Here is a 25,009-nt window from a genome sequence, read left to right as displayed (position 1 = left end):
AACTTTCTGATTTCAATCTTTGAGTTTCTTATTCGGTTTTAAAACAATGTGGGATTTAATATCCCCTTAATTTAAATAATGTTTATATCGCCGAAATGAAGCCTATTGGCTCTTTATATTTAAGTAAAAAAATAAATAATAAAATTAAAAAAAATTATCACCCAGGCATAACTGCTTGGCTAATAATCAAATAACATCGAATTTCTGATCTCTCTTTCTTTTAAGGTTACATAGCAATCAGCATTCATATTTACGAATTTAGGGACACAAAACATGTGTTGAAATGATTATTTCACTTATTAATAAAATAACAATTGATGTTTCGACCCCTGTATTGAGGTCATCAGAAAAACATGTGTATATGAAAACAAGCTACATGCTCTTTCACTCTACAAAGGTAAATTGAATCTATGCTAACCGATTTTTTACTTAGCCTGACCTCTAATGGTAAAAAAAACACTACAGTAAACCCTGCTAAAATCCTCCCATACTAAAATTTTCTTTTGGACTTGTACAGTTCAGGTTGCTATTGAATGTTAAAAAAACACTTCACCAGGTCTTCTTGTATTGAGATTTTTCTTTGGCTTGTTTTGGTTGCAAATGGGTCCTCCACATTCTTGGAATGGTTAGACCATCATTTTTGTTCAGGTTAAGATTGTGTTTGAACATTTCGCATGCTTCTTTAAATTTCCTCTCGAACCAGGTTTTGATGCAGTGTAGGGACTTGGTACCTTTCTTTCCAATCAATTCTGTGGAATGTCTGGAATGTGTGGTCTGAAAGGTCAGTTTTTCCAAAATGGAGGTATTTAATGTGTCGTTTGTGTTAGTCCTTCCCAATTGGGATGGCTCACCCTGTTTCCCCCCTATGTATGGTGGGTTATATGTTCATTGTATTTTGTAAACCCCTGGGTGGGCTAGGTGTGGAAGAGGATCTTTGGAAGAATTGAGTAGGTGTCTTAATTTTATCGGGGGTTTGAAGGTGGTTTAGATGTTGTATTTGAGTAGTGTCCGAAATGCCTCTAACAAAAGGTATGGAAATGGCACAATTGAAATTTTTGTTTTTAGTGGTGTCTTTGTGGAGGATCTTGTGAATAGTTTTTTTTACCATATCCATTTTTTTTTTTTTTTTTTTTTTTTTTATAAATGTATGGTTGATGATCTCTTATTCCTGGTTTAGAGCTTGCTCATTTAAACAAATAGTTTGAGCTCCATGTTTAAGGGTGCTTATTACACCTAGTTTTTGTGTTAGGTGGTGGTAAGGATTTATGTACTGGCCTGTGTGTAGGTTTGCAGTAGACCGAGAAGGAGAGAGACAGCCTGAGGGAAAATGCATGATGAGTGTGTCTAGGAAAGGAAGAGGGTTGTTTTTTCATATTTCAATGATGAATTGGATATGTTTGTGTTGTTTGTTCCGGTGGCTAAGGAATGTATTTAGTGCTTCGCGGCCATGGGGCCAAATGGCAAAAATATAGAAGTATCTGAGCTAAATTTTGGGCTTTAGGCACGCTGACTCTAGATCTCATTGCTCAAAATCTTTCATATAAAAGTTAGCTATTGGGGTGAAAGTGGTGAGCCCATGGCTGTACCTTCTTTTTTGAAGGTAAAAATTATTTTGCCACACAAAATATCTGGAGGGAGTACATGGGCAAAGAGGGCCATGATGTCGTGTGGAAATGTTCTATAGGAGCATAATAATATCATTGATCGGACATTGGTGAAAAGGACAGTTATGTCAAAGCCCTTTTCACCTTTGAAAAGGGGCTTTGACATAACTTTAAAACTAATGCTGATTAATAAATCTTGGTTGTTAAGTGTAATGTTTTTAATTTTGTTTATGAATTTTTTTTTTTTTTTTTTTTAATGTAGGAAAGGGAATGACCTACCAATGAGTGGGGCTGCTAATTTTTTTGATAAGTGGTAATTCGAGCTGTCGATTCCTTCAACAATCAGATGTAGTGGTGTGTTTGTGCATTTTTTTGGCAGGCCATAAATTCTGGGCATGCAGGCATAATGAGATATTAGTTTTTTGGTAATTTCTTCTGGCCATGAGTTAACGGATTTAATTAATTCAGTTGTTTTCTTTTTGATGAATTTCATGGGGGTTGTAGTTCACCATTTGGTAGGTGTTGTAATCTAATACAAAGTGGTTAATTTTTTTTTTTTATGTAGGTTGTCTGTCTACATATCTCCATTTCTACGTCTCCCCCCCCTTTTTTTTTTTATTTTTTTTAAATTTTATTTTAAGGGATTTGATGATCAGTTTTTCTCCGTTTTGTTTAGGTTGCTGCTTAGTTTTTTTGTTTTAGTTTAGTATGGATGATGTTTCCATACATATTTTGTCAGCTACATTGGCAGGGAGGGATCTTAGACCTCTCTTGATATGATAAATAATATCTAGTTTGTTTACTGACCTCAGCGCAATCGCATAGTTTAGGTCTTTTTCTAGCAGCAAGAGTTCACCTTGGGTGAGGTTGTAGTTTGATTTGTTGATAACCAGGATGTTGAGGACCCATTTGCAACCATAATAAGCCAAAGAAAAATTTCAACACAAGAAGATCTGATGAAGTTTTTTTTTTTATTTTTTTTTTTTTAAAAAACATTCAATAGCAACCTGAACTGTACAAGTCCAAAGAAAATCTTATTATGAGAGGACTTTAGCAAGGTTTAGTGTAGCATTTTTTCCCCACTAGAGGTCAGACTAAGTAAAAGATCAGTTAACAGCATAGATTCAATTTATCTTTGTAGAGTGCAAGAGCATGCAGCTTGTTTTCATATACACAAGTATATTTCTGATGACCTCAATACAGGGGTCAAAACGTCAATTGTTATTTTATTAAAAAGTAAAATAATCATTTCAACACGTTTTATGTCCCTAAATTCGTAAACATGAAATTTCCGATTATGTACCTTTAAGGTGTACAGCACATAAGGATGAAACTTTGTATAGTACTAACTTCCTATTTCTCTATATTAAGCTGTCAAGGACTCAATACTTTTCCATTTAGCTACACTAGCACAGCAATATTCCTTTCCTTAATCAATTTTGCCTCAACAAACCATAAGTAATTAGGAGTAACTCACTTATTTTATCATCTTGATAACAAATATGTAAAACTGATATTTCTCTACCTCTGTAATTTCTTATGGTGGTGTTCCTATCATGTTTGCACATTCCACAAAAACACAGGTCCTAATTTAATTCAGTAATACCACAGATGACATGACATTTGATTATGCCAATAATGAATGTTTACTTTTGGTCAAAATGGGTGGCTGTGTGGCTGACAAAATTCCAAAAACTGCCCGTCCATTTCTTAATTATTCCTTATCCAGGTGACTGCACCATGAAAAATTACTGGACAGGGGATAAGGTGTCAATTTCTCATTATACAATTTTTTTACTACTGAAAAATGAAGCTTGTTTATATGCTGGGAGACAGGACTTGGCAAGCATTAATTAATGAAATGATTCAAAATACCAACTCAAGTAGTCTTAGTAACTAGGATAAGAACTCCAAATTTATGTCGGTACACAATAGATAACAAAGAAGCTCAGGCAAACTTCAAGAAGATACCAAAGTTCTTTGTAACAACACTTCTAGGCACCCAACACTTGCAAATACAGACCATGAAAAGTTTATTGGCTACAAGTGCAAAGGAAAGAAACATTTTTATCAACACAAAATGAAATTGTGTAAATTGCACTGGTCCTTTGCAGAACAGCCATGGATTGACAAATTAAGCATGATGGAAATACTTTAAAACCAGTTGTTTGCATTCTAACTCAAGAAAACATTCTAACTATAAATGAAGCCAGGAAAACCTAGATACTAGTAACTGAGAATGAACTTTGGGAAGAAAAAAAAAAAAAAAAAAAATATATATAAGTGCCTGTGTAGCTCAGCGGATGTGGCGTTTGCACACCGCCGCGCTTGGCCGCACGAAGGAAGACTTGGTTTCGAGTCTAGTCGGCGACTAGAGGAAATTTTTCTAAGCCTTTTTTCGACCGGTTCCCGAGTTAGTCGATCTCTGGCACGGGCAAGCAGGTTTTTCCTCCCGGAAACTCAGGTTTTTCGTCCTGTAAACTCAAGAAAATCGACCGTAGAACCCACATTATTTCAGACATTAAATATATTGTGTTGGGTTAGGGACCACGAGATGGCGGCACATTTGAGCCGTCTCTCTTCACTGCGCACTGCTTAATTAGTGATAGCCTTGGGCCATCTGTCTCTGATTGGGTACCAGTGGAGATTGAACTGCCCACTCAGTCTCCAAAAGTTAGATAGGACTAAATGGCCTCGCCTACTCCCGTATGCGGGAATAAAAAGGCGTTAGCTGATTTTTTTTTTGATATATATATATATATATATATATATATATATATATATATATATATATATATGTGTGTGTGTGTGTGTGTGTGTGTGTGAAATTAAGGTTCCAGGGGTAATTGGACTATATCCTATCATGTCATATCAAGCAAAGAAAGATAGTAAAACAATTAATGAGGTCATTACTGGATTTAAGGAATATTCCTCCACTGAATCAAACAAAGATAAATGTTACCTCAATTCATTACCAGAGAACTACAGATTTGCAAGTTTAACATGTTGTGGGTTAAATTAATGGAGCCTTAAGCACAGTCTGCAGCAACATTTAAAAATTCCAATAAAATAAGCAAATCATGACACTAACAGAGATACCCTTCAAACTTAGTTATGGCACTATTAGAAAAGGAATTAGATATAGAAAAGTTTCAACATTATATATTTAGGTTAAGGAGATAATAAATCTCTTATTATTTTACAGCCAGGTACGAAACTCTGAGATCGAAATCCATCAAAATCTAAGAGTTTCATGCCGAAGAACTATTCGCGAGTCCAAGCGTAAGTGATCACTTGGGTAGTACAACACTATGGCAACTCGTGCCAAAGGTGAAGCAAGCTCCGTCACTATCCTTAATATTTTCTCATAATGTAAAACGCAGCTCCTAGGAGATGTATTACTGTTTTACATTATGAGGAGAGGTCACTACCCCGACCGGTTTCGACCTTTATTGAGGTCTCATCAGCAAGTAGGTAGACCTGAAATATCAAGGTTTAAGTGAACCGAACTTAAATATACCCCCTACTAACGAATTGCCAGACCAGCATACCGCTATATTATTACTTCTACGATAAAGAGCCAAGAGGCTATTTTTCCGGCGACAGAAATTAAGTTAAGGGGATAATAAATCCCGTATTATTTTACAGCCAGGTACAAACTCAGAGATCGAAACCTAAGAGTTTCATGCCGAAGAACTATCAGCGAGTCCAAGCATAAGTGATCACTTGGGTAGTACAACACTATCCCTTGGGTAGTGTTGTACTACCCAAGGAATATATGTAAGGGTAGGGGTAGATATAAGTTCGGTTCACTTAAACCTTGATATTCCAGGTTTACCTACTCACTGATGAGACCTCAATAAAGGTCGAAACCGGTCTGGGTAGTGACCTCTCCTCATAATGTAAAACAGTAATACATCTCCTAGGAGCTGCGTTTTACATTATGAGAAAATATTAAGGATAGTGACAGAACTTGCTCCACCTTTGACACAAGTTGCCATAGTGTTGTACTACCGAAGTGATCACTTACGCTTGGACTCGCCGATAATTCTTTGGCATGAAACTCTTAGATTTTGATCCCCGAGTTTCGTACCCGGCTGTAAAATAATACGGGATTTATCATCCCCTTAATTTATGTGGCCGGAAAAACAGCCTCTTAGCTCTTTATTATATATTTAGATTGCAAATGCAGATTTTAGTATTATAATGTATTTGATACTATGATGTACACTACTTATTAATAGACAGCAACAATACATCACTAGTTGTAAGGGAGAGGAACTGCCAAAGGTAAGGAATGATCGAGTGAGAAAAGGTAGTCATATTGAACAGTTATGCTTTGAAATGGGCTCTGATAACTAATGGGAGTTATACAGAGATCAGTGTCAGATCCATTGTTGTTCCTAATCTAAGAATATTGATAAATGGGATTATAAGTTTAATGATTCAAAGTCAAAATATGCAGATGACACAAAGGAACAGAGTATTAATGCAGATGAAGGGCTGTTGCTTCAGACTGACAAACAGGATACTTCACTAGACTGAAGCATAGTAATTAACATTTAACACAAATTCCTCAATAGTATGAAATTTTCTGAATGTAACAAAGCTGACTGGACTGCAGACAGGATATTTTCATTAATTTGCAAGAACTTTGCTAGCTGACAAAGATGTAATTATTCTTACTGGTAAGGGTTACTTCAGAGTTTCTATCATAAAAGATAGGGATATTCTGGAGAAGGTACTAAGCAGAGCAACCCAAATGACAACTGGAGTGAGTGGAATGAGTGGCAATTTACATGAAGAAAGATGCAACTAAACTAAAGTACAAAGAACTAATAGTAGATAAACTAAATTGTTCATATTTGGTCTAATGTATTAAAACTAAGAACTTTTATTGTTAAAAGACCATAAGATTAATGATTACAAATACAGGTAGATATCTACATTATTCGTCTAACACCATCATAGATCACAAAAACTCAGCATCATTCATATGCTCTGTAATGGTGGGGGGGGGGGGGGGTGGGGGGGGGGGGGGGTGGGGGGGGGGGGGGGTGGGGGGGGGGGGGGGTGGGGGGGGGGGGGGGTGGGGGGGGGGGGGGGTGGGGGGGGGGGGGGGTGGGGGGGGGGGGGGGTGGGGGGGGGGGGGGGTGGGGGGGGGGGGGGGTGGGGGGGGGGGGGGGTGGGGGGGGGGGGGGGTGGGGGGGGGGGGGGGTGGGGGGGGGGGGGGGTGGGGGGGGGGGGGGGTGGGGGGGGGGGGGGGTGGGGGGGGGGGGGGGTGGGGGGGGGGGGGGGTGGGGGGGGGGGGGGGTGGGGGGGGGGGGGGGTGGGGGGGGGGGGGGGTGGGGGGGGGGGGGGGTGGGGGGGGGGGGGGGTGGGGGGGGGGGGGGGTGGGGGGGGGGGGGGGTGGGGGGGGGGGGGGGTGGGGGGGGGGGGGGGTGGGGGGGGGGGGGGGTGGGGGGGGGGGGGGGTGGGGGGGGGGGGGGGTGGGGGGGGGGGGGGGTATTTATCATCTCCAATTCCTTTTACAGCAATTTTTTTCTCCATTTCTCAGCTTCTTCAACAACCTCCAATATATCTTGCCACCTTCTTGATATTTATTTTCTATGTTCTTACCCAGGTCTTCTTATGACTTTTGTTTAGCTTTCTTACAATTTCTTTTTTTCTTTCACTGTCTCTAATTTCCTGTATCCACCATGGAGTTCTGATTTTTCTATCCTTGCAAACAACCTTGCCACATGCCTCTCTGGCTGAATCAATGTTTTCTTCAAGGCTTGCCACTGAATCTCCAAGGTTTGGTTCCTGTTCTCAAACTCTCTCATTTATTCTTCAATAATGTTCGTGTATTTTAGCCTATAGTTCACATCTGAGACCTGCTCAACTTTCATTCGCTTTAAAACTTTCTTACATGTTCTTTGCAATATGAAATTCAATTTTTTCCTTCTCATGACTAAATAGTGATCCATTCCAATTTCAAATCCTCTTTACACTCTAGTGTCCTGCACCAGAGAGAAAACATCACTATCAACAGTAACATAATCAATGAGACTTTTCTTATTCCTTTCCTCTCCATGTGAATTTGTGCACATTTTTATGTTGGATAATTGTGTTAGTAATAACCAGTTCATGTCCTGAACAGAAATCCAACAGGTATTTCCCATTATTATTAGCTTTGCTCTTTTCTCCAAAGTTTCCCAAAATATTTTTGTATGTCTGACAATCATTTCCTACTCTGCTATTTAGATCCCACAACAAGGACCAACTTTTCATTTCTCACTGTGTCAGTTGCTTTTTCTAAAGCCTCAAAAAATTCCTCCACTTTTACCTTAGTAGAACTTCCTGTGGGACCATAGGCACAAATAAGTCTCATTGTCCAGTTCCCGATTCTGATATTTGCACACAACACTTTACTTGAAATTGCCTGGCATTCAAGAAGATTAAGCTTGGTATTTAGTGTTGAATACTATGGCTACTCATTTATCCTTGATTGTCATTGCCTGAATATAACATTGTATTTATTGTTCAGAAAATCTCACCAGTTTTGGTCTTTTTTGTTTCAGTCACCCCCATTATGTTGATCTAGTACTTATCCAATTCCTAAGCTAGCTCCATTTCTTTGCTATTCAGGCTTCTTATGTTCATAATAAGAATCTTGAACTCTGGTGATGTTTAGTTGGGATGTGTTTTAGGATTTCTTTCCTGCATACTAGAACGTAATTTTGAAGGGTTATATTTAAGTAAATTTTGGAATGCGTGGTCCATCAGTCAACTTTCATCATGAACTTTTCATCACAAAGTATCTGCTATTTCACTAGCAATGGCAGATATGTCAAATTTCAAGAAGCTCTGGACAAGTATTTGAAAGGCATGTAGAATAAGTAGTATTCCTTATAGTTTGTGCTTAGGTACAATATTATTACTGGAAATAGTTCTGCTTAATCAGATGCAACAGCTTTGAGAAAAAGATACTCAGCTTATTATATTTAAAAGTTCTACTACTTGACTCATCAGGAGAATTTCACTCTAGAATTCTGATCCTTATATAACATCAGAATTCTCTATTTCCTTGCATGAGATTTAATATTAATACCTCATTATCTTAAGTAAATTTACAAATCTTTAATAAACTTAAAATGCACCTGCTTAGTGTCAGCTAGACTAAAAACAATATGCAATTATCAAATACACAAACCAACTGCAAAGAATAGGTGAAGAAATCAGAAAGACATAAGCTCTTTATATTGGCTTTGATTACTTCTTTCCTTTTTTTCTCTCCTGTAGTCCTAAATGGACTGTTGATCACTCATGGCTGGTAGGCGATATTCTTTGAGCCTCCTCCAATCATCTCGGTCTCTTGTTCTTGATGTCAGTTGAGAAAGGGAGGGATTTGTCCATTTTTTGATGTTATAAGTCCATTTTAATCAAGGTCGGCCCCTAACCCTTGATCCTGGAATGATTCCTTCTAGTGCTTGCTTTAATTACTACTCTATTACAAAATATCATGGCAAACAATGCCAACAAGACATTTCTAAATGTTTTTTTTTTTTTTTTTTTTTTTTTTTTTTAAGAAAGACTAATATAAAATTACTGTGTTCAGTGAAATCTTGCTAAACTCATCTTCAAGGAAGATAAAAACCTGAGCATCAATAATGAAGCACAAACACATAAAAGCTGGTAAAACATTCAAGACATCTCATCCTCCTTCTCCCCTTTGAACATCAATTCCACACAAGTTATTAAACCTATAGCACATTATGTAAGAAACATGTGAGAGTTGAGAAAGAAGGAACCTGACATTTTACTTGAAAATGCTGGATGTTCTTGTGTGTGTGGGGGGGGGGCACTTTGTATATTAAGCTATTCCAGATAACAGTAGCAAACAGAATAAAAGAAGCAGGTTCAGTGCATTTGTATTTTAAAATGCCTAGCAGAATGCAGAAGAATGATAGAAGCTTGCAGAAAATACAGCTGGAGCAAACAGTGGTCAAGTGAGCCAGTGAGGGAAAGATCTATCAGCAAATTGATCTCCATAAGAAAGCACATTTTTTGATAAGTTTTAGGTGCACCACCCTAAACAAATGTTGAAGGGCTGATCTGACATACATTTAGTAGCTACATGGCTGGAAAGTAGCCATCTTGAACGTAAAAGAAAGCTCAGTTTTTTGGATAGTGAGGAAGCTACTAACGTAGCTATGCCAGGAAAGGCTGCAGGTAGACAGTCTAAAAGTGGGCAAAAAGAGGGAGAAAGGAAAAGATCCGATCTTATCTAGTAATTTGCATATATTTGTTGAGAGATAAAATACGCATTTGGTTAAACGCATTTTAAAATTAACAGGGTGTTAATTTTCACATGTGACATCTGGACCAGAAATTTTGTCTGTAAAATCGAGGTTTTACTGTAGTTTTAACCATGGAAGATCAGCATTTAAAATACCTGTTGTAGAGCTTGAAAACTGGGATGTTTTGAGCACTGCATATTTAGTCAAAATGGGAAATGGAGTACACCATCAAAATGCCTACTATAGTATACCCAACACTTGCTAGAACTTCGCTTGGTGAGATGCCAAGACTAGCCGATTCATGCTGAAGGAGAGAAAGAAATGAAGGATGTACGAATTGGTCGCCAATACGTGAAATCACATGCTTTGTCTGTGGCTGTACTAGTAGTAGCTTGATTTTTGTTGTCGCTCTTTTGCATTAATTTTTTTTATTATTATTAATTTGTATGACGGATTCAGTACAGTCAACAAGTTCTGGTGTTAAGCCTTTCAGTAGCTCTTGTAAAAGAATATTAATAATGTGCTGACATTCTATGAAAAAGAATCTTTATAAGGCAGTCTCCTTGTTCCCCTTTCTTAAGTCATAAAAGTGCAAGTGTGGGTGTATCGGAGTCTACTGTTAAAAAAATTTGTAGGGAATCAAAAGACTAAGGTAAGAAAATTTAAATCTCCTAAAAAGTGCCAAAAAGAAAACTATCGAAAACACTTTGAATGATTTTGATGTAGAAGTTATAACAACTATTCACAAATTTTACGTGGTTAATAAAGAGTGCCAACTGTTCCAAAATTGATTCCTGTGCTGAAAGAAGGAAAAAAAAAAAAAAATTCCTTGGAAAAGAGAAACTTTAAAGGAAATACTTCATGAAATCTGATTTTGTTTAAAAGAGACCCAGAATAAAAGGAAACTTGTCATAGAGCGAAGTGACAGTGTTTTATCTAGAACGCAGTATTTGAGAGCAATACGACGTTTCAGGAAGGAGAGAAGACCAATTGTGTATATAGATGAAACTTGGATTGACAGTAATTTAACTTCTGGAAAATGTTGGCAATCTAAAGAATGTGGAGTGCTACAAACCGGAAATGCCTCGCAGCACATAATTTTGTGTGCAGGTGGAGAAATGGGTTTTTTTACCCAATTCGAACTTACTATACAAAGCCAATTCAACTGCTGGAGATTACCATGGGCAAATGAATTCTACAATCTTCAAAAAGTGGACAGAAGAAAAACTGATTCCAAACCTTCCTAAAAATGCTGTTATAATTGATAATGCTTCATATCATTCCATTCAATTAAACAAAGTTCCAAATTGGTCTAATAAGAAACAAGTTCTTAAGGATTGGCTCTCTGCAAATAACATTTCTCATTCCCCAGATATGTGAAAAATTGAATTGTTTAACTTGGTCAAAAAGAAACTCGCCCAGAACTATTTAAAATTCGACACTCAAAGAGAATGGATTCCTAGCTTTGAGGCAACCACCATATCATTGTGATATTAATGCTACTGAATATGTTTGGGCAGAAGCAAAAAATTTCATTCGTCATCGCAATGCAACTGGGGATATTGATATGTCAAAACTTTTTAAGCTTTCAGAACAGGCGATTGAAAGTATTACAGTTCAAAACCGGGGAAAATATTGCTCTCGTCACCTCATTAGAAAATATGTATTGGGACAGATACGAAATTATAGAAGAATTATGTGAACCTTTGGTGATCAATTTAACTGAAAGTGATGGCGATCGATTCAGACACAGATTCAGACGACTATGAAGATTAAAAGGATTTGATAATGGTATTTTTTTCAACCTTTTCTTTCATGGTTTTGTTATTTATCACAAAAAGTATAAATGATTAATTGGTTTAAGCCATTAAAGTGTCTCAGTTTTCTCAACTGACAGTTTAGAATATCTAAGTTCATTTGGGGAAAAAAAAAAAAAAAATTGTTTTTCTGTATAATTATTTTATACAAACAACTTTTAAAAATAAATTTTGAAATTTTATGTTATACTTTTAGTTTTGTTAATATTCTACGTACATTTTTTCCTACTATTTTGTACAAGCAAAATAGTTACCACTTTAAAAACTACAATGTTCGTTAAATTTTCCGACCTGTAATAATAAACAAACTCATCCTGGAAGACTGATTGATTACCCTATTATCGAAATGGATTCTCCTCTTTGATGTGCAGAAATGTTGAAGGGTCTCATCTGTGGGCGTACTATAACATGCCAACAAACTCAAATTTGAAAAAAAAAAAAAAAAAAAACTGTAAATTTAATAAATATAGAATGCAATGGTTTGTTTTTAATCTTAAAATCTATACAAGGTCATAAACTTACAATCATGTTAATATTGTGTGGAGGCTTGATGTTAGATAATCACAGTAGTGGCCTCACACCATGCAGTGAAATTCAAATTCCACAGCCTACTTAGATGAAGAGTAGATATGTGAACCTTCTATCAACTAAAACTGAAAAGACGTGTTCTAAGTATGTGTTTTAGTCTAGTTTTCCTGTTTGCATGCTGGGTCAATAAAACAATACCATTTCTTTTTTCAAAAGAGTATTTCAATTAAACATTAATTAGAATTAATATGGTCATTTTAATGCCTACTGATATTTGAAAATATCAAATATACAAATTTCTGCTTACTTCAGTTCACAATCAAATGTCTATAGCAATCTGAGTGACAATGAGATGGAGCATGCTCACCTACAGCAAATCTTGTAGGCAACTTTAATGAAAGTATCTTATTTCTTTACTATCTTGCTCATAATTTCATAAATATTTGTAATTCTTAATTTCACATTTGTAACTTGCAAAAAAGTAACTTGTGTACCTTCACACACAAAATGCAGTTTTTTTTTTTTTTAGATATAAGAATTACATAAAATGAGCCTGGCTTAATAAGAAGACTCATTTTATGAAAAGTCAGTAATGAATTATGAGAGAGTGTGCTGAAAAGTTGTGATAAACACCATAAAGGAATTGAGGTTTAACCATGTAACTCATTTTCTACATATTCCTCATGAAATGTTATACACTTGTTATAATGGTGCTACGTCATTTACAATCCTCAGAGGAAAAAAAAAGAGTTTCCCTCGTTGCACAAACTAGTCCTCAGCTTCAGATATAACTTCATCCATGAAAAATTTTGTTCCTTTCAAGTATTTCTTTAAATATGAAATAGATTGGGCCAGGGCTGGCAAATAAGGCAGGTGAGACAGACAATGAAAGCCCAAGTAGTGCATTGTCTGTTGGGTTTTCATAAGTAGTGCAAGCAGGTGCTTTGTCCTGCAAAAGCCACATGCCTCTGCTCAGTTTCCCCACAGTGTTTTTCCTTCAGTACCTCCATTTCTTTCGGAGTTGTTGAATGAACTGCTGCTGTAACAGTTTTTTTTTTTTTTTTGAGTTACATGGTAATGTAACTTTATGTGGATGATAACCCAAAAGATAATGTTACATGGTAATGTAACATTATCTTTTGGATTATCATCCATAACCCAAAAGATAATGCCAAGAACTTTCCCTGGTGACTTTTGGGTTCAGAACTTCTTTGGCCGTGGAGAATCTTTGCATCTTCACTCCGCTGACTGTAGCTTGGTCTCTGGAGGATAGTAATGAAGCCATGTTTATCAACAGTCACAATATGAATCAAAAGTTTGCACATGATTTTTCAAAATGATCCAAAATCCCTTGAAATGGCAGCACACATTCCCTCTTTTGGTCTTCATTCAAACATTTGGTTATCCACTTTGCTGAGAGCTGCTGCATGTCCAGATATTACTATTATCTGACACCTCCAGGGAGTCCAAAGACTAATTGAGGAAGGGCACCTACTCCACAACTCTCCTTCTCCACCACTCAAATCCACCAAGTACAATGAACCACAACTACTTTCATCTACACCAATGCCATCGAGTGCCAACCACCACAACTAGCATTTTCACAGACAATCACGAACATCCATGCCCATGGTGGGAATTGAACCCGCAGCCTCTTGGCTGGAGAGCAAATACGCTAACCACTTGGCCAACCCCAACTCATTCCATGAGTATCTCCAGTCTTTGCAATGTTTTTGGATGGTATTAGTCTATCATCAAGGATCATGGCATGCACTGCAATTGATGTTTTCAGGTGTGACTGATGTGGAGGCATCTGTTGTCTCAGCTTTAATCTCAGAATGCCCAGTTTTAAACTTGGCTGCCCATCTGGAAAATGTTGGATATGCTGGGGCACAGTCCCCTAAAGTCTCACACAAAGTTCGGAATTTCAATTGCACTTTTCTTGCAGTACAAGAAAGTCTGCAATTATCTTGTGGTTATAACTGGCCTGGTTGGTCGAGTGGTTGGCATATCCGCTCTCCAGTCAAAAGGCTGTGCGTTCGAATCCCCCCATGGATGTTTGCGATTGTCTGTGAAAATACTGGTGGTGGTTGGCAGTAGATGCCGTTGGTGTAGTTGAGGTTCGTTGTAGTTGTTGGGGACAAAGCTGTAGAGTAGGTGTCCTCCCTTGATGAGTCCTTGGACTCCCTGGAGGTGTCACATAATAATATATCATTGCTATTAATATAACTTTTGTTCTAAGTGTTTATCAGAACTTTTTAGCTCCACACCCCTCATAGTATTATAGAACAAAAAGAAAACAGGTCAAATCACGAGTTATCAGGCATACATATCACAAAAATTCAGAGATTTGGAAACACACCTCTGGAAGTCAAGTATTATAATCACTAAGCTACAATTAACAGATAAAATTCAAACCTCTCTGTTGCTGGTTTTCAGCAGCTTGTTGAGAACGTATTTTTTGTGTTCTTTGGGGTTGTGGCTGCAACTGTGATCTTTCTGCTTGAGACTGTACAACTTTTTGAGACTGTGATGTAACAGGAGCCTTTTTATTTTCATCTTCATCCTTTGTCTTTTCAGATTCAGTGTTGCCATTTTCAGCAAAAGAAATCCCAGATACTTGAACTCCTGCATCAGAAGTTGGACTTTTGCGCCTGTAATTATAAGGTGTACTGGGCCGTGATATAGATGATCCTAAGAATGCATAGGGAGTATTTACTGAATTGCAATATTTACAAAGTATTGACATGGTTTAAATATGAGAAAATAACTGGCATCAATACTTTCATTAAGAGAAATATACAAGATGAATCTAAGACCTTAAATCCATTTTGGTAAATGAAACAGTCATTATTACAACTATGTCAAAAGATAAATTTAACTAAAGGATTATTAATTTTGCATACCTACATGCATTTTTAAGGTAAAATGTTAAATAACTTGATACAAGACTTGATCAGAAGTACTGAACATAAATCATAACTGTGCGTAGAAACATATCAGATAACCAAAAAGAAGTGGATGGCTGCACAGATCAAAGCAAAGTTAGATGCAGTTCATGGGGACTCTGCATCAGCATTAAAGACTATTTTTGGATGATGCGATTTCCGGCCGCCTGACTGAGATCACTATGAAGGAAATGATTTACAAAATCCATGGTATTGTTATAGAAGACTGCCGAGATTGTAGGCATCTCAACTGAACAGGTGTATGATATCCTACACGAAAAATTTGACTGTCGATCAAAAATGTATGCAAAAAGACATTTCAAATGCAATGTTTAGCAATATTTAATTACACTTTGCAAAATTTTTTGCACCGATTCGTGACTGTAGATGAAACTTGGATCCACCACTAAACCTGAGTCCAAACAGCAGTCAAAAGAGTGGACAATGACCTGTGAAAGAGTACCAAAAAAAAAAATCAAAGACCGTTTTGTCAGTTGGGAAGGTGATAGCCACTGTTTTTTTGGATTCCAAAGGAATTATCATGACAGACTATTTGGAAAAGGGTAAGACAATAAATAAGAGAAGTCTATTATGTGTCATTGTTGGACCATTTAAAAGAACTGAAGAAAAAACAGCCAACATTGACACACAAAGTGCTCTTTCATCAAGACAATGCATCGTCCCACACATCAGCTGTCACAATGGCAAAATTGTACAAATTGAGGTTTGAATTGGTTCCACATCTACCGTATTGTCCGGACTTGGCCCCCATGTGTCTTCTTGTCCCCGAACTTAAAAATTTGGCTCAGTGGGAAAAAAAAAAGTCTTCAACGAGGATGTCAATGAATATTTACACAATTCCTACTTTTTAGATGGAATGAAAAAATTGGAAACTCGCTGGACCAAATGTGTTGACTATGTTGAGAAATAAAGGTGATTTTTTCAAAAAAAAAAAAGAAAGTGTTTAACTTATTTTTTTTGCCAAACTTTTCAAACAACCCTTGTACTGTAAGCAAGAATGTAAACTTTATGCCTTAACAGTCTTATCCACAAGAAGTTTGATAGATAGGACACAACTACTGTGGTGAACAAAGGCTAAGTTGCCGGGAGACCATATTTTTGAATGTCAAAAGGACCATTCCACATGGAGATAGTTTATCATTTAAGATAATCCACTGGTTTCATGTGCATTATAGTACTTCAGGAAAGTGAAATAATAATAAAATTTATATTAAACAGTGAATTTTTCAATAAGCAAAACTATTAGTAATACAGAATGTTTGAAACAGACTAACCATGTTGTACAATTCATGACTAGAATGCTTGAGATGTGAAGATTTTTGGTGAAATATGACCAAGTCAAATGTAGGATCATGGCATGTTTGGTATTAAATGGAAATTAAAACCCTCAAGGATTTAAATTTCCCATGATTCTTTGATTGGTTTCTGCACAGCATCCAGAGAATCATGGAAAATGTTAAATCCTAATAAGAAACTATATGATTCTACACCAGGTTATCTTGCATCAAAACCCATTATTTACAGATTGATATGCTACACATCTCTACTCATAATACAATATGAATTGCATGCTTCATGAACTGTTAGTCTATTTGAGATCTGTATTACTGATGCCATTAGCTTGATTCATACAAAATCCAGTAAATTTCTCTAGAGGTCTACATTAACATAGGGCATTCCAAATTAAAGCACCTCTATTCAGAGCAATCTATAGATTCTCTATCCTTAAACTTGATGATTACCCTAATCATATCATAGGGAAGAGATTTTGACAAAAAAAAAAAAAAAACAATAGGGGAAAAATGGCACTGTGAGCAGGAAAAGTTACATTAATGCAAACCAGATGATATCCTTGATTCTGAATCATTTCACTAATGAAATTATTTTATGTTTATTTCACCATTTCATCAAAAAAGGGATACAAAAAAACACATCACATAGCAGTGACACACAGCAAGGAAATCTGGATGATCAATGCTTTGGCCTTTCTGCAGGACCAACAGCCAATACAACCATAAAACAGTGTAGAGTAAAATGTAACTAATTTGTTGGAAGGTTTCAGAGATGTGATTTTGTCTTTCAAATTTAAGTGAAGAACTTTGCCCTGATAGACCATGCTTTTGAGGTAACTCAAGGCCAAAAGTCATAGGGATAAAGGTCTAGTGAACACAGGGTTATTTCATAGAAAATAAGTGACTGATTACTCTATCCTCTGTGAAATGTTGATGCAATAATTGAGCTTCACATCTTATGTGGGGAGATGCTCCATCTTGCATCAGTACTTGCATTCAGTCATCCTCATTGCTGTAAGATAAGAAAGCTGCTCATGTCCTGATGACATGCAGGTCAATGCATTTCTTCCAAGAAAAATAAAAAATGTTCAGATAATGAACTTGACTGTAAATTTTATCCATACTGTGATCTTTCATTAATGCAAAGAATCTTGTTGAAATTCCCAGGGATTCTATGTAGCCAAGTTTACATAGGCAGCACTACAATGTCTTGCTAAGGGATGTGTATTGCTCAACAACTGCAGTTGCCACATCTTCAGAATTTTATATTTATTCATTTCTTAGTTGGACTGTTAAATTGACTGTTGCTTGTGATCAACAAGCCGTTTGTCACACTGCATTTGACGTGACTGGGAAAAATGTCCCAGTCACGCCAAATGTGAAGATTATATTTAAGGATATTAATTTAAGTATAAAGATTATATTTAAGGATATACTTAAATATCCTTAAATAAGAAAATTCAGCATTTTCTCCATTCTTATAGAAACACTTCACATGCAAGGCACATTCAAATGCAACCCATCATGAAAATTGGTCACATTTGAATCCTTTGTTTCCATTACTTCCTTACAGTTCACATGGTATGCAAAAATTCACCATCTCTTCTTGTTCCCAGCACGTTTATTTCCCTTATTGGTCATTTTTTGAACAATTTTTTTATTTTATTATTACCAAATGGAACTCGCCAAGTAGTTGTTTTATTTACTGGTTCTCTACAGATTGCTTTGAATAGAGGTAACTGTAATTTTGAATGACAGGGCTTGTTTGGAGGACTGAGTTTACTAAAGTTCTATTTTCTCATTAAAATGTATGAAGATTATATTTAAGGATATAATTGCTTCTAAGGGTTTATAAAATGCAAGGATCCTAAAATGAGATGTAGGTATTGAACCAATTCTACTGCACAAATCTGAAAAACTTTAGGATAGGAAAAAAAAAAAAGCTGAGAGACAGGGAATACTATATTATAGTAAGAATTTGATCAAATGCCTTGGAATTTTGAAGTAACAAATTTAGGTTATTCTAAAATGCCATAGCACTAGTTCAGAATACATTGGTAACACATTAGGCAGAATGTTGGTTATTAGTGGATTTGTTATCTTTGAAAGAATGAAGGTGAGAGAACACGCAATAAGCTAGAAATGTAGATTTCTTTAGTTCAGGTAGGCTATATGCTATTTTCTAAGTCGCAGAACATATGCCAGTAGAAAGGAAATTGAAAGCAGTGCTTTTTGAAAAAAAAGCACTGTTTTCAAAAAGCTAAAGAGATTCTGTCAGGACCACGAGACCATAGGATACTGAAGACCTGATTATCTCTATTAGAATATTGAGAAACATTAAATAGGATTCAACATATTTTTTATTTTATTTTAATGAAGGAGTTTAAGGAATATGATCAGTCATTTATCTTTTAGCAAGAACAAAAAAAAAAAAGATGTAGAAAAAGCTAAGATAAACAGAAGTTATCTTGTTCTAAGCAAGTGAAGACAAATTCATCACTTAAGTTTTAATCTCAATTTGAATTACTTTTTTAGTGTATTTCTTCAAGTAAGAAATTCTCCAATATACTCAGGTCATACATCTATCTGGAAACAGAAAATAAAAGTTGAAATTGTGAAGGCTACATTTGGCATTATTATAATACCAATGTCTTTATAATAATTCTTAGCGTTTTGGAAGATTCTTATTTTGTATAAATTTATTCAATTAGCAATCTCACCATATCTGTTCATTCTTTTCACTTTTGGTTCATTTTTGTCAAATTTGTTAAAGCACTTTTCAACAATTCAACTAAAAAGTTCTGAAGTTTCATATAGGAGTGGAACTTGACTGGCATAAAAAAAATTGAGATGAGTTTTATATCTCACATTTTGATATGTTTAATGCTACTTTCCTACCTAACGTTGTCCAAGTTGAAATTGTGAAGGCTACATTTGGCATTATTATAATACCAATGTCTTTATAATAATTCTTAGCGTTTTGGAAGTTTCATATAGGAGTGGAACTTGACTGGCATAAAAAAAAATTGAGATGAGTTTTATATCTCACATTTTGATATGTTTAATGCTACTTTCCTACCTAACGTTGTCCATATAAATGAAAAACAGTAGAGGTTATGTGCCCATCAAACTAAAACAACTTTTATATACCTCCATATTTAAGCATTCCTGATTAACTGTTCTAGCCTTTTCACATTTTAGTCTGAAGGCATTTCCAACCTCTATTACTGATTCCATTCCACTAAGCAATGAAGTGACAGGAAATATTTATTATATTTAAAAGATCTTTCAAATACATTATTCCAGACATCCAGAATATTTTCTGTTTTTGCTATCCTAATCTATTTCTTTTATAGTACCAGACTCCATTTTGAAAATAGAAAAAGCCATTTGTGCGAGTTTTCATTAACCATCAATATTTTCACAACTCACATTACTTGTTATATTCTTTGTATGACTTGTTCAGCTACTTTTACACTTAGCATACTTCATTCAATTTACATTTTTCTGCAATATATCTACTTGCTCACCAGAAATTCTTGATATGGCCGTCTTTTGCAGGACTACCTGTAATTAACCGAGTCAACCATAAGTTAGTTTTCCTTTTCTGCAAGCAACTTTAGATCATGTCCCTCTTTCTCTCTCTAAATTAGAAATGGACCATTTCTGGCACCTGTGGGCTGGATTTTATACTCAAAGATGGCCACAAGTCAGAAAATTTAAGTTTCATAAAAACTCATAGCACACACATCAAACTAGAAAGCAGTTATGTAAGCTTTTACAGAATTGCATTCTAATAAAAAGGCAAGTAAATATGTACTATTCATAGAAGTGCACAAAAACTGCATTCGTGAACACACTGAGCTTACTGCAGATCTGTGTGGCTCATGCTATATAACAACAGTTCTATCATAACTGTTAATGCACATATCATGCACTTTTTTCCTACTAATGTTAAAAAAAAAAAAAAAAATCAGCTAATGCCCTTTTATTCCTGTATACGGGAGTAGGCGAGGCCATTTAACCCTACCTAACTTTTGGAGACTGAGTGGGCAGTTCAATCTCCACTGGTACCCAATCAGAGACAGATGGCCCAAGGCTATCACTAATTAAGCGGTGCGCAGTGAAGAGAGACGGCTTAAATGTGCCGCCATCTCGTGGTCCCTAACCCTAACACAATATATTTTTAATGTCTGAAATAATGTGGGTTCTACGGTCGATTTTCTCGAGTTTATAGGATGAAAAACCCTAGTTTCCGGGAGGAAAAACCTGCTTGCCCGTGCCAGAGATCGACTAACTCGGGAACCGGTCGAAAAAAGGCTTAGAAAAATTTCCTCTAGTCGCCGACTAGACTCGAAACCAAGTCTTCCTTCGTGCAGCCAAGCGCGGCGGTGTGCAAATGCCACATCCGCTGAGCTACACAGGCTCTGTTAAAAAAAAAAAAAAAAAAATGGAATCTTTATACAAATGTCTTCATTAACTATTCAGAAAGAGCTTGCGGGCCACAACCTGCCCAAAGGCCTCAATGTTATGTTCAGAATCTACAGATGAGTTGCTTAAGGTTTGGTCATATTATTTTTTAAATATTTGTATAGCTTAGCTCTGAAAGTTACCTGAGTTTTAAAACTTGAATATTTTTCTTTTCAGCATGACACTGATTTGTATCTTGTTCCAAATAAATAGTGACCACTTCCATTTCAAATCTCTTATATGCTCTTATATTCCAAGCCAGAAATAGTTGTTTCATCTTTGTGTATTCTCTCCATGTTAATTTCTGTACAATTATGCTAAAGGAGTGTGTTAGTAATTACTAGTCCATGTATTGAATAAAATTTCATTAGGAGCTTGCCACCATTTGCATGTTAAGGCTTAATGCTGGGAGAAATTCATGTTAGAAGTTTAATGTAGTGAAACAGCACTAGAAAAAGATTGAAAATACTTCATTCTTCCAATATTACATCTCAGTTACAGAGACATCTTCAGGGAGTATAATATGACACCTGTAATACACACAAACCTAAGCAAGACACGTGGATGGAAGAGTAATATCCTAACTAGGTAAGACCCTTAATGGACACCTGTCAGCAGAGTAAGATGTAAACAGGTCTAAGTATCTGTGTTCCTCACATTTTGGAGTTTTATGCAACCATATTTATTCAAATTAGGCTGATTTTTAAGACCAACAGCATATTCTAAAAACAACATTTCTCTTCTAAGTTTACTGTGACAGAGAATGATGATCTTCAAATTGATTCTGTGAGCCATATCCACAGCATGGTCTGCAAGGTCTGATTGACCATAGTAATGACTGCAGATGCACATATTTATTTCTTCCATGCAGATGATAGTGTAAAAATAATCTTGGTAATAATATTTGAAACAAGATTATTAATCGGCATTTGTTTCGATTAGATTAATCTGTGTAAAGAGATTTTTTTAATACTCTGAGTGTTTATTAATACACAAGAGTTCAATTCCAATTGGTGCGATGATTTTAGCTGTTTCTTTTAGAATCCAGAAAATGACAAGACCAAATACAAAAAAATATACACATTTAATAAAATGTCAAACAATATATACACTTCAAATAAAATTACATAACTACAAACTTAACTGGATCCAAGGCCTTCTAAAATAAACCTATGCTTTAGAGATAACCCATTCTCCAACTCATTCTATTACTGAACTGTTTAACATATACTTAATCATGTCTACCAGAATAAACAGCTTGTTTTCACAAAAACAAAATGTTCATAGTGTCAGTTTCTTTGTTAGGGCCTTTTTCCCCAAATAAAAATTTTTTCTTTCCCATAGGATCCATTTTTTTCCCCTTTCTTTCTTATATAGCACACAATATTATTCATCCTGTCTCACTGAAGTATAAATATTTGCAGTTCTACTTAACGCTCAATTTACTGTACCAGAGAAAAATTTCTTCTACTACTTCATAAACAACGTATCTAAGTAGAGCTAATTCCATCGTTTTTTTCCACCAGTAGAAATAACTAATAGATCCGGTATCCTTAAGACAGATGGAACTTTCCAATCAGCATTTCCTCGATCATTCAATTAGAACATCAACTGCAATATCCTCTTTTATTTACTAAATAAATGCTGACAGTCACAACACCTCCAGTTTAAAGGCTCACAGTTCTACGATTCCTTTTCAGAATATTAATATTCTTCAGACCTTCACAAAAAAAAAAAACAACAACTTCGTAACACAAAATTTCTCAGGTCTGTGTTCTTAAACTTCCATTATTTCTCGTTTTTCTTGTTACCTTGATATGGAATGCTCTGTCAGCTGTCAATCACCCATCAAACTCCTCAGCAAGTATGCACACTCCATATAAATGGCAAGCAAGAAGTTATGCATAATGGCTGATATGTTGTCTTTGTTGGCATAAACAGAATATCTTTTCAAAATATAACACTTGATAAATTTAAATTACAATAACAAAAAAACTCAAATTATTACAAATTATCAGATTCTAGTAAGTACATCAATTTCAAATGGTTTGCATTTCATGTTGACAATATCAAAAAAGTACATCGCAAGAACTAATATACACATTACAAAACCAATGATACACAGAATAGAGAAACAATTGTAAAAAGATTCATAATTATAAATTATGATTATTTTTGTAGTAGCTAATCTTTCTGGCTGTCCATAGGCCAACTTGCAGAAAAAAGGAACTCTGTATACACCTGGAACAGAGAGGAGCAAGTTTGTCTTCAGTGGAGTAGACGAGTGTAGCAAGTTTTAAGCAGAGCTTGAAATATCTGCACAGATTATATTTATTTAAGATTCTGGCTATTTTTTTTTCTCATTTGCTTTGGACACAGGAATGGTGATAGCATTACTACGATCTTTCTGAAGAGAAATCATGGATTGGTGGGGGGGGGGATTGGTTTCTCTTAAGGTGGGAACTGTGGCTATTAGATAATAGTATCGTGTATATGATTGAGTTCTACAAGATAGGCCTCACAGTTATAAGCTATGATATCCTAGTGGGCTTTTACATCACCTCACTGTTCTCTAACATTCCCTTAAATGACACCTTATTACTTTATAAAAGTTTTTTTTTATAAAGTAATAAGTTTTTCCTCTTGATATCATAGATCAGGGGTGTTCAACCCATCGATCGCAGAGCGATTTTTGGTCGATCTCTTGTGTATTCCTCCTTATTACATATTCAATTAAAATTTGTAAACATAATATTTTATTTATCATTATTTTGTATTATTTTAATTCACTTTAAGTGTATTGCTACTGTTTATTTTTTGTTAAAATTGTCAAATCAGTAATTTTCTTATAAGTCCGGGTAAATGAATTAATTTGGATCAGTGGAAGTCAAACAGTGAGCCAAGTGAACATGATTATAAGCAAAGTGTAAAAACTCTATTGTAGCTTAAATATTCCAAAGCACATTACATCAATTTTTTACTTTGGTTAAGTCCCATGTGAATATTGTAAAAAAATAAACTTTGTCTCTGTATAGTTTGTATTGGATGTTTTTGTAAATAACTCTTTTGAAGCTAACTGTATATACTGCTTTAATAAGAAAATGTTAGAGTGTTAAAAACAAAGGCAATGTTTTTGTTGCCGAAGCTGTACATGGAGGCATTAGAAAGATTGTTATTGAAACTTGTATGTATGAGAAAGGCTTGCAGGCTCTAAGTGTAAACATCTCAGAAGTCAGTCAGAAAGAGTTCAAACAACTTTCTGATGACCGACAACTTACAATCAAAAGAAAGTGGAGGAGAACAAAATGCGTACCGAATTTGAAACTTAAGATGAAAGACTCATACCGATTTTTTGGGGGTTGCCAAACTTCATGCGAGGTCTCAGAGTAATAAAAAGGAACTGAAGCAAGAAGGGGTCCCGGTTCCAGAATAGCTGTCAGGAGGCCGCCCGGTCCAGAGTCACCATCAGAGAGACTGCCCGGATCCACATTGCTTGAGAGAGGAGTTTCCCACTTCCAGAAAGGAGCTTCTCGGTTCGAGACCTCGCTAGAGAGAGACTACTTCTAGGCCGCAGACAAGGTTTCAAATTGCCGAAAAGAAGAGTTCCAATTGCCGGAGAAAAGTTTCCAGACCAGGTTAATGTCAGACACTCACCAGTGTGTTGCATTTTCATTACAATTTGATGAATCAAACGACTTCACTGATATTGCTCAGTTAATGATATTCATTCACATGGTATTTCAAGATTATTCAAATAAAGAAGAACTTTTGAAAATTATACCATTGTTGGGAAGGACTAGGGGAGAAGACATTTTTTCGGCATTTGATGAATTTGTGAAACAACACAAACTTCCGCTTTTTAAACTTGTGTCTATTACTACTGATGGCGCTCCTGCAATGATAGGTAATAAATCAGGCTTCATTTCATTATGTAAAAATGATGACAAATATCCAGATTTTTTAACGTACCACTGTATTGTTCACCAACAAGTACTGTGTAGTAAAAGATTAAACACAAAAGATGTTTTGGATATTACGTTTAAAATT

General features: G+C 35.9%; 1 protein-coding gene across 2 annotated transcripts in view; it reads right to left on the bottom strand.

The window, feature by feature from the left end:
* LOC150096622 (protein LSM14 homolog B-like) overlaps nt 1-25,009 on the bottom strand; it is a 146,492-nt gene that overhangs the window by 40,480 nt on the left and 81,003 nt on the right. For both annotated transcript variants that reach the window (XM_090408341.1, XM_090408342.1), the window contains exon 4: nt 14,650-14,925. In XM_090408341.1, coding sequence (XP_090264467.1) covers nt 14,650-14,925 — 276 coding nt within the window. The remainder of the gene's footprint in view (nt 1-14,649; nt 14,926-25,009) is intronic.

The sequence above is a fragment of the Typopeltis vanoorti genome, chromosome 18, assembly GCF_054136105.1.
Source record: "Typopeltis vanoorti isolate ZY-2024b chromosome 18, IOZ_Tvanoo_1.0, whole genome shotgun sequence".
Taxonomy (NCBI): domain Eukaryota; kingdom Metazoa; phylum Arthropoda; class Arachnida; order Uropygi; family Thelyphonidae; genus Typopeltis; species Typopeltis vanoorti.
The sequence above is the reverse complement of the archived record's forward strand: the minus strand, read 5'-3'. Positions and strand labels throughout refer to the sequence as shown.